Source organism: Gouania willdenowi, chromosome 1 (genome assembly GCF_900634775.1).
Source record: "Gouania willdenowi chromosome 1, fGouWil2.1, whole genome shotgun sequence".
Lineage (NCBI taxonomy): Eukaryota > Metazoa > Chordata > Actinopteri > Blenniiformes > Gobiesocidae > Gouania > Gouania willdenowi.
In genome coordinates this window covers 21,378,566-21,389,583 of record NC_041044.1, presented here as the reverse complement: position 1 = coordinate 21,389,583, position 11,018 = coordinate 21,378,566, and the positions used below count along the sequence as shown (strand labels likewise).

The following is an 11,018-nucleotide window of genomic DNA, read 5'->3' as shown; positions in this document are numbered from 1 at the left end:
AACAATAAATTGAAGCTATCACTTTAAGTCTTCAATTTCTGGCACAGCAGAGCTCGTAAACTGTTGTGTACCGTGGGAGTCGTCCCATTAGTTCGTCATTGAACAGTTTACTGTTGGTTACTCGTAATTTATTACAATATATTTGTCTACATAGATAGATATAGGTCTTTCGCAAGGTAAGTTAGCAATCTTATGTGTTCACTTTGGTGTTTGGTGGCTGGCTAGCGGCTAGCTTCAGGTTAGCTGCATTGTCTGATTGTAACCAGGACTCGTGGAGTCCTGCTAGTTAATAATTAAAGTTACCTGTCAGGTATGTCGTTACTGTAAAGAAAATCTGCTACGAAAATCATTGTATTGTCATTAGCTGTATTTAATGAATTTCCCTTCCTTTGTTGGTCACGGCGAGCCGCTTAGCACTTGACTTATTTCCTTGATTACGGTTGGTTTGATGGCGTAAGTTTTTATTGTATTTTCTCGTCTTTTGGTGAGGTTCGACACAAAGGTAACCCTACTGCTTATTTTGAGGAGATAAATTTAGTAGCACCGGTATTATTATTCTATCAGAGTGCTTAGCACCACGACGGCTTTTACCGGTGTCCTGGTTCAAGTGGCATCCTGTTTTATTGAGGATTTACTTCCGGCTGCGTCACTGTGTGCTGATAGTGGCCGCTCAGAAACCTGTAAATAAATACTTTACTTCTCCATTTAATTATTTGAGCTCATTGTTTAATATTTGTTGAATTATTATAACTTTTTGACTACTGCTTAGTGTGTACAATTAAACATTTTCTTCATAGTGGCACGTAATAGTACGAGCCTTTTCTTTACTGGCTGCATTTGTTAGAACGAGCTATGTTCATGAAACACGTGTAAAGAAAAATGTGTGTTCACACTTTCTTTTCCACCTATTAAAGCAGCGGTTGTTTATAAAGCCAACCAATCGCGTCGGTAACTTGCAACACAGGAGGAAATTGGTCACCAGGTAATATGGTCCCAAGTTGATTCGAAACACCGGTTGAGCGGCGTGTCTGCCACTTTCTTTTACCGCTTTTACTCTGCGCGTTGGATGTTTGTGTTAAAATAAAGAAATCTTGCCACTTGTGTATTCGTTTACCTTTTATCCTGGGGTCTATATGGGGCTTAAACATCCTGTTCATTGTCAAGGTGGTCAAAAGCGATAGTGAAACGACGACGCCACAAGTTAGCCTGTCTGAGCTAGCTCGCGAGCTAAAACATGATGGGAAGTACGAGGCTAATGTTAGCATTTTAGTTTTACACGAGTTGGAGCAGCGTCATTGCAGTTTTTGTCCTTTTACAAAAATGTCAGTTTATGTCAAACCAGCTAACACTTTTTCACCACACGTGATACTCTCGTGTGAAAAATGGAGAAACAGACTTAAGGCCTTGTACGCGGTTGTCTCCAAAAGGTTTACACCTCTCGATAATACCGTTGTAATCGTTGCCTGTTTTTAAATGTATGTTTTATGTAAAGTTGAGTCGTCCCATAGCCCCACTTTATCAAAAGTGTTGTTTATCTTCGTGCAGTTTTCTGCGGCTATTCTCTCTTTGTCTCATTGGAGTTAAGTGATGGCGCAGTTGGATGATAGCTACTGGGCTAGCTAGCTAACAAAACAACCGGCTGTGTTCGTTTTTATTGAATGCTAATTATGATAAGAGGAGGAACTTGAGTTAGAATTGTTGGAAACCACGAAGTGTTGTTTACAGGAAGCTCGTTTCTATCTGATGCTGTTTCCCCGCAAACGGTATCTGCGTTGTTTCGCTCGGAGACGAGGAATTTGAATGCGTCTTAAAATGAGTCCTTGAACTAATTTGACCCCTAACAGATCAAGATGCCGTCGAACGGCTCAAAAACCTGATTTTCTTCCCCCAACTCGTATACAGCATTTATTTTTGACAGTGTTAACAAATGTATGCTTCCAGTCAGTACCCCAAATTTAGGTTTGAAGATCAATCTGCGAAGAAAAACAACAACGTGCTTCTTTCCATAGCCTCTATTATGATCTTTAACACACAAAAAAAAATTCTACAACTTTAACGATCAGTTGCCCTATGATTATTTAGACAATTTGATGTTGTCTGATGTCACCCCATATTTTTTATTTTGCAGCACCACACATTGTTTACCAAAGAAATGGTGATGGAGAAGCCAAGTCCCCTGCTTGTAGGGCGGGAGTTTGTGAGGCAGTATTATACACTCCTAAACAAGGCTCCTGATTTTTTGCACAGGTAAGTAAAGGCTTCAAATGCACTAATCAATTACAATATTACCAGATTAATTAGGTTTTATTTTGTAATTAGGTTTTATGGGAGGAATTCTTCCTATGTTCATGGAGGACTTGATCCAAATGGAAAGCTGGCCGAAGCTGTGTATGGACAAGCGGTAGGTTTTGCCAAATCTTGAAATAATTGTTATTCAATGTGTTTTAATGCCTTGATTGTTAAAATGTAGTAAGGTTAGGGAATCACTGCTATGCTTTAACAAGAAGGTGTAGGATTTATAAAAAAAATAGGGAAGGTGGATTTTCATTTTTGATTTTAAATTCTTTTTGTGCCTTTCTTTTCTTTTAGGAAATCCACAAGAAGGTTATGTCACTGCAGTTTAGTGAATGCCACACAAAGATCAGGCACGTGGATGCCCATGCCACGCTGAGTGATGGAGTTGTTGTGCAGGTACTTGGAGAGCTGTCCAACAGTGGCCAACCAATGAGGAAGTTCATGCAGACATTTGTGCTTGCTCCAGAAGTGAGTATTTTCATGCATTATCTTGTTCACCTAAAAAATAATTTTGTTCCATTTGTTCACTATACAACATTTATAAATGTGGTAATCTTTTTTTTTTTTTTTTGACTAAACAGTGTAACTTTGTGTGAGCAATCCAATACCTTATCAATACAGCTTGACAATGGTTGGAAAGAGAAGCCATAGTTAATAAAATATACTTGAGCACAATAGAAGAAAGAAAGCTTAATTAATTTATTGATCACTGTGTGGTTTAAGTAGACAATTAAACCATTTCCTAATTGCACATAAGGACTGGTGACGCCAATGGTCACTGCGTCATTTGTGATAAACACCGACTTGAAAGTAGAGATTTGGGGGGGGGATCACAATTTTTTTACATCATTAGAATGTGCTTCAGTATTAGCATTTACACATTAGAAAAAGCTGCAGTAGCTGCTAACTCAGAGCTCATGGGCTGATATTTTATGAAACATGTTTGTGCATATGGGTCACTCTATTAGTGTTGTTGTATATAATTAATTTTTTGCCTCATTTATAATGAAATTATTTTCTATAAAAAAAGTACATGAAAAGCAAAAATAACCATAATAGTGTTTTTACTGTTTATTATAAACCGCTGCTGAATGTAGTTTATTTTATGTTTAATAATGAGTTACATAAAGTTATGGTTGATAAATATATCACTGATTTTCTATATTTAAACCAGATAAAACTTAATGATTTAATCATTAATTACTGAGAGCAGTACTAATGGGATATTCTGGTGTAATAATCACAATATTTACATTACTGTCTAATGGGCCAGCTTTGTCTGTGAACACGTGAAATATAATTAAAAATACCGCATTTCACAAGTTGGGACAGATGAATAGTGATAATAGTTTTATGCCAAAATTTATTTCACACTATGTGTGACATGTTAGCTTTTATCTTTCCATAAAAGTGTTACATCTGACCATTAACTCATTCACTACTAGCCATTTTCAAAATTTCTACTCCCCTCAGTGCCGGCCGTTTTTGAGCATTTTGACTGATTTTTAAAGACATGAGAGGGGGGAGGGGCGTCATAGTGATGCCCCTCACACGTCATGGAGACTCAACAAGTTCCCGGAAGTTATTGGCGGCCAATGGCAGCGGCTGAGTGAACCCGGAAGTTATTGGCAGGCAATTCGAATCCATTGATTCCGAGTGACATAACTGGGATTTTAGGTAATTTGTTGTCAATAACTGTATTGATTTACAAACGGGGCATGAGTGGGGAGGGGCATCATAGCCGCAGAGCCGTTTGGAGCGAGAGAGTTTCGACAACGGAAGTTTGAAATAGTAGACTCAAATAGTTCCCGGAAGTTATTGGTGCCAATGGCAGCGGCTGTGCTCAAAGCGAACAGCGAAACATGCACACTTCTCTGCGAACACGACATTATAAACGCTGATGTATAAACTCATAACCTAATGCGACCCTTGGATGTACATGACATGTTTGTGTGTAATTAATTTTCCCACTGGGTTTTTGGAGTTTTTCCTTGCTGAAGGAGGGTCTAAAGACAGGAGATGCTCTTGGACATTTGTCATCCATTTGCTTAAGTCTCATGAACATTGGTGCAAAATGAATTTACCAATTTATCGTTCGCATGTCCTATAGAATTAAACCAGGGAAATCGCACACTATTTTACTGTATTGCTCTGCTGCGGAGCAATAGTTTGTTACAGATGAGAAATACATGCTGTTTCCTCATACATCTTTCAGTGTTTATAAAACTCAGAACTGATGGAGTTTAAGCAGAGGACAGACAGCTGCACTGAACCTTCGACAGACAGCCGCTAACGCAGAGAAAGCAGCACAGCAGCGTGTCTGTGCTCTGGGAGGGAGGGGGAGTGTGTTTAATACTTTTTCAGTGTCCCTATAGTGCTGACATGAGCCTGACTAGTAAATGGTGTGATTTGGTAGAGAAAAAACCTGTGGATGTGCTGTTTATGGGCCACAAACATGGCACACAAACAAGGCACTGCATGGGATAAAATGTGAACAACAGTTGGTTTTATGATTTCTGTGATTTGGCAGATCGTAGTCATGTTTTAAGCTTTAACAATCTAATATCGTCAGATCGCAAACCCTTAGTTATAATGGTTCATTTTAACATTCGTACTATGAATGTTTTCAGGGTTCGGTTGCCAACAAGTTTTATGTACACAACGACATCTTCCGCTATGAGGATGAAGTGTTTGGAGACTCTGATGCTGAACTTGAAGAAGGTAAGATCATTTTTTTTTTTTTTTTTTTTTAATGATTCTGAATGTTTAATTTCAGAATGGTACGCTCATTTTCCCTATTCCTCTGTTCCATCCTCCAGAATCAGAGGAAGATGTGGAAGAGGAGCCAGAGGAGAGGCAGCCATCCCCTGAGCCTCTACAAGAAAGTCCAAACAGCACCACCTATTATGAACCTCACCCTGTCACGTAAGTAGATGTTCAGCAGAGCCCTACGGAGCTAATCTAACACAACTGAAGTCCGTTTATAGAGATTGATTTGAAAGATTCATGCTCCACAGCAATGGAGTGGAGGAGCCAATGGAAGAACCAGCTCCAGAGCCTGAGCCTGAGCCTGAACCTGAACCCGAACCTAAAGCAGAGGAGCTCAAGCCTGAAGGAGAAAAGAAAGTTCTGGAAGAAATGGAGGAGAAAGCACAGTCACCAGTTCCTGTGGAATCTCCACCAAATACCCAAGAGGCACCCAAGGTAAAGCAGTTGTTTGAAGTTTATTTAAAACGCATATATTAGACAAAGTACAATGATGGTCCTTCCTGAACATATTCTGAGGACTATGTTAATGCGCAACTAAGTAACTTTTTCATGTTAATGAATCCTTCCCGTGGTCCCTCTGAAGGTAATACAAGTGATTATGGGGTGAGTCATCTCCCCTTGCTGTCTCCGGCCAGAAAACCACGCTTGCAACTTTCCCATTCTCCGAGCCGGCATCAGTCTTGCAGCTCTGTTCTCGTTCTCGCGACAAGACGTACTGCTTAACGACAGCCCAATACCCACTAATGCTAGACTATCACCAGCCCCTCGACCAATTCACTTTTCTCAAACTTATATCATGGCGGAGCCAGCAAAAAAAGGCAGAGCAGACCTTTGTCCGAGGAAAAGGAAACGGGAATCGGATTGACATAGGGCTCAAACACGAATCCACTTGGGGAAGGCATATGCTGGATGGCGAGAGCTCAAAGAAAAAGAAGGCTGTAAATTGGACGCAGACTTGGTGATCATGTTTGATAGTATCCACCTCTTCAGACATTTCTTCATTTTATCCTTCTACCGTCTTGGGAGAGCAAAGGTGTACATGTGGGGTGGGGTGGGGCAGGCGGTGGGGGGTGCAGAGTGTTTACGACAGTAACATAACCAAAAGGGACCTTTAGGGGTAACGCTAAGTGCAAGTTACTTAGTTCTGCTTTACATTTTTGACTCTAAAAGGTTTTAAACTCAACTGTAGTTGAATTTGATTAAAGAGGCAGCCTTTATAAAACGGGTGATATAGCTGATCATTACTGTCCTCCGCACAGACATTCTCCTGGGCCCTAGTGACCAGCAAAAATCTGCCCCCTGCTGGCACAGTCACCCCCTCTGGGATCCCACCTCATGTTGTCAAAGCAACACAGGTAAACCACCTACTTTATGCAGATGAAAACAGCTACATTTATGGCAGCTAAACAATATTACTGTTTGTAATTAAAATACAACATAACATTCAAATAAGGGGATATTTTTTTGTTCTGTCTTTCCTTTCTGGTGTAGCCTAGAGTTGAGTCCAAATCAGAGATGCAAACGACACCCCTGCGCCCCAGAGACCAGCGCACTCGCGACAGACCAAACTTCCCTCCACGAGGCCCTAGACCTGGTAAGGCTGAGATTGAAACATCTAGAATAGGGAGTGGTTCACGTGTTGGTGTTTTTTTTTTTTTTTGTTGGTTTAGTTGTAGGATGGTGAATGGGTTCACACACATCACGTCTTGTTTTCATGCCTCTGTCACAATTAGATGGTGTTCCTTCAGAATCTCAAACAGGAAAACCCCACCTGAGTTTTGTTAATAAAGGTAAATATTCCTTTTTGCATCTTAAGGAATATTTGTCTTGTTTTTAACACTAGAGAAGTAACCCGGTGTGTAATTTCTCTTCTGCTTGTTGCTTTGACTGGCAGGTGGCAGAGATGGTGAGCCTGGGGACATGGACAACAGGCGTATTGTTCGATACCCTGACAGTCACCAGCTGTTTGTTGGAAACCTTCCACACGACATTGATGAGAGCGAGCTGAAGGAATTCTTCATGAGTAGGTTTTTTGCAAAACCCCAGTAGTTGCACTAGTTTAAATAAAGATATACTAGGTACATAAGGTTAAAAAAGTGAGAAGTGACAACATTTTTGTGGTAAAAAACGATTTAAAAATCATTTGATTCAATGTCACCAAATTTTTCTACTAATAGTGTTATTGTTGTGCTTTTGTGTTCCTGCAGCATATGGAAATGTGGTGGAGCTGCGGATTAACACCAAGGGCGTTGGTGGAAAGTTGCCCAACTTTGGGTTTGTGGTCTTTGACGACTCTGATCCTGTTCAAAGAATCCTGGGGGCGAAGGTAAAAGGGGCATGTATCAAAATTCATTACCCACTTTCATTCACATGGTGGTGGTTTGATTCTTGATTTAATTGGATGGTGTAGTTGGGATTGGCGCGCCTGGTGCATCAAATGTTTAAATCCATTCACTGTTTTAGATTGAATTAATAATCTAACATGAGATTTTGTCTCCTAATGCTTTGTTCTCCAGGAGTTGATCACTCTTATGTGATTAAATCCCTTTTCCAGCTGTAAAATATCAGAACATTCCAAACTGTAGTACACTACAACATTTTCATGAAGTTATTCATGTTTGGTCTAGAAATCTGCTCAGGCAGTTTGACACACCAATGAAAAGTGACACAGTAATGCTTCAGGACAGGAAAATTTAGCCCCAGTTTAAACCAGTGAATGATGTGGGTGGTGAATTAAGCGGTCGTTTGTAAGGGTTTATTTTAAATATACTGACTTGGATTATCTCTCTGCAGCCCATAATGTTCCGAGGTGAGGTGCGTCTCAATGTGGAGGAGAAGAAGACGAGGGCAGTCCGTGAACGAGAGACTCGCGGCGGGGGCGATGATCGTCGTGACATGAGGCGCAACGATCGGGGTCCTGGTGGTTCACGAGGCATCGTGGGAAGCGGGATGATGCGTGAGCGTGACGGCAGGGGACCGCCCCCCCGAGGTGGCATGGCCCCTAAACCGACCATGGGCTCTGGAAGAGGCGCCGGTGGTCAGGGAGAAGGTCGCTTCACGACCCAGCGCCGCTGAATAGAGCATTGCCAACAGAGTGGATGAAGTCTCATGTACATCTTCAATCGTTCTTGTTAAAGAAATGAAATCTTCATGTCAAAAATAATGATATATTTGTTTTTCCTTCTTTGCTTTGGAATGTGACCTAGCCTGTCAACCAGTTTGTGGAATAGACAAAACAAAAAATGAGCAAACAAATTTCGCTTACAAGTCTTGAGCTGAGCTTCCTTCCTGGGTATCTCAAGAATTCATTAACTTTAATTTGTATATTTTTTTGGGGGGGAGAAAAGGCAAATCAACCAGGAGAAATCGGCCACTTTAGAAGGGACTGACGAGACTCCAATAAAACAGCCCATGATTTGGGGTAAGAGATTATATGCCTTGACTTAACTGGGGTGCTTCTCCATGAAATCCCTCTGTTGCACATTTTATACGGTAGTTTGCTGCCCGTTACTGTTTGAAAAGGGGGAGATGCAAAATTTGGACAGCTCCAGGGGAAAGCTTTTTACTTTTTTTCCTTTTGAGAGGACTCTGCTTCAAAGTTGCATAATGCACTCATCAATATGCACTAATGGGTACTTTTGTCATGTTACACTGACATCCTTCCTTGGAAAGCAGCTGGAGATGCCGGTTTTTGTCTCAAAGCGATACAACCTACTGGGGCAGGCCTCAATCACAGCCTGTCTGCTGTGACCAATGTACTTTTCACATCTTTGACCTAAAAAACTACACTTGATTACTGCTGGATGGACACGACGACAAGTGAATATACATATTTTTCCTTATTTGTAAAATGAGAGAGACAAGCTAAAATAATGGACTTATCACCAAATGGAGATGGATGGGGGGGTGGGGGGTGTGAAGAATAAACTTGTAACAAGGCTGAACAATAGAGCGGTGGTTAAATATGGTGGCTCACTCAGTTTTTCTTTTGATTCCAGGCTTTTGTTTCTTTCCGTCTTGTTTTCCCTGCCAGCAAGACTGCAAAATCTGGGATGAGACATTTTCTCCCTTTTCCTCTCCCTGTCTTAAGTGCAGAGTAACTGAATAAATGTACAGCAAATAACAACCTTAGTTCACTGTATGTTTGCGTTCCCTATGTATATTCTCATTTTCCCTCTGATAAAAGCATGATGATGGTGCCTTCTATTTTCCAGTCTTATTAAAGAGTCCAACGGTTTGAGGGTTTCTGCCTCCTAGAATAGTGCTGCTCATTTTTCAACTATTGTCTGCTGGTTGCAGATTGTATTTGCAGTATTCCTTAAGGTTCATGTTTTTCCAGATTATTATTATTCTGTTTTCTCCCCTCCCCCATACTTGGCTACCTAAGATTGATCTGCTGTGAGTTTTGTACATTTGTGTTGTAACTGTGGCTGCTTTGGAGTTTGTAAAAACAAAAGTAGGTGCCTCGAGTTCTGTTCACTGTTATGAATGAGGTGCATCAAAAGAACTTCCCCTCCTTTAAAAAGGTACAATTAAACATTATGATGGTGAAATGTTTGACTCTTGGTTTAAAAAGTCACATAGCATCACGATGAGGGTTACACACACAAGCACACATAAAAAAAAAAAAAAATGTTCAAAAGGGATTCCTTGATTCTTAAGAAAAATGTCCAAACTTGTTTTTCTTCACATTTGAATGATTTGTGGGTGGACCAAACCTATGCCCTGCCTTCAAGGACTTAATTGTACCGTTCTCTGTTTTCTAGCGCGTTTGTATTTTTACATGTTCTTCATTGTGCTAACAGTGATTTCTTTAAAGCACGTCTGCCACACAAGTTGGCGCTCTGTTTGCCATCAGGATCCTTTGTTTTTGTCACTCGTCTTGGAGCGACCCATGGCTTCAGCTAGGAAGAGAAGGACAGTCAATTTGCTAGATTTTAAACATTTTGTTTTGCACGGATTATGGAAAGTGGATTAATGTAGCATTCTTGTGACAAATACACTAATGAAGTTGTCCTTGTGTGGTGGTATTGCACTATTATATACTACTATTTCTGAGGTAATCTGTTGTTTTGAACACACTCGCTAAATTTCCCGATGACAATGAAAAAATAACCTGCTGTGGGGCTTATGAAGGAGAGGTCAAATCCTGATCATGTTTACTTATGTGACATATTTTAGGCTTGGGCTCTTTTCACTTTTGGTCAAGATGAATATTTCTACCCCCCCCCCCCCCCCCCCCTCTAAAAAAATTGTTTTGTTTTTTTGGTGTTTTCTCACACGTGCCTCAGCAAATGTTTGTCAGCTAATTGCCTCACAATAGGCGATTTGATGTAAGTCATGTTTTAAAATGGTCTGTAAAGAAAGGCCTTCATGCTTTCCAACCAATCACCTGCTTTCTACATGCCACTGGTTGTAAAATACCCAAATCTGGAATCTTACACGTGGATAAATTGACTTTAATTTGATATATATTTTAATTGCTCACTCTCAATCCAAATTCAGATCTTCAGAATACACCCTGAAATGTGCAATTCCTTTTCCTTTGCAGTACAAAAAGCAGATTGTGGCAGGCTCTCTTTGGGAATCATTCCAGTTCTTTAGCAGGTGGCACACAGTGGGCTACCAACTTCTGTCTACAGAGTTGCCCCCTTGTTAGTCCCCCCCCCCCCCCCTCATTTTGAATGTGCTGACTTATCATACAATAAACTACTGATAATAGCACCACTCATATGTTTGTTATATTTTACAGGTGACATTATGTACTGTAAAAATGACTTTTGTTTACCTTTTATTTATTTATTGCATATTCAGCATGTTAAAAAAGGTCGAAACTTCATTTGAAACTGATAATTCTTTGAAAGATGTCATAGTAAATTAATCTACTTTTGTGATGTTTGGGATCCACTATTTTTCTTTCTATGAGTTTGCAACATTATCTTTGTGTAATCGTG

The 11,018-nt window shown here is 40.3% G+C and overlaps 1 protein-coding gene across 7 annotated transcripts; it reads left to right on the top strand.

Annotated features, from left to right (window-relative positions):
- Window positions 1-9,617, top strand: g3bp2a (G3BP stress granule assembly factor 2a). Of its 7 annotated transcripts, none has more exons than XM_028445342.1 (13): window positions 4-176; window positions 2,129-2,247; window positions 2,320-2,401; window positions 2,590-2,763; window positions 4,926-5,016; window positions 5,115-5,220; window positions 5,313-5,499; window positions 6,324-6,419; window positions 6,556-6,658; window positions 6,798-6,854; window positions 6,959-7,087; window positions 7,272-7,399; window positions 7,858-9,617. In XM_028445342.1, exons 2-13 carry the CDS (start codon window positions 2,153-2,155, stop codon window positions 8,137-8,139), a joined length of 1,530 nt encoding a protein of 509 aa, XP_028301143.1. In that variant the 5' UTR covers window positions 4-176; window positions 2,129-2,152; the 3' UTR covers window positions 8,140-9,617. The 7 variants fall into 7 exon arrangements, with proteins under 7 accessions (XP_028301177.1, XP_028301187.1, XP_028301195.1 ...); XM_028445350.1 differs by having other exon boundaries at window positions 5-176; window positions 7,272-7,390; XM_028445376.1 differs by lacking the exon at window positions 6,324-6,419 and having other exon boundaries at window positions 1-176.
- The last annotated feature ends 1,401 nt before the right edge of the window (window positions 9,618-11,018 follow it).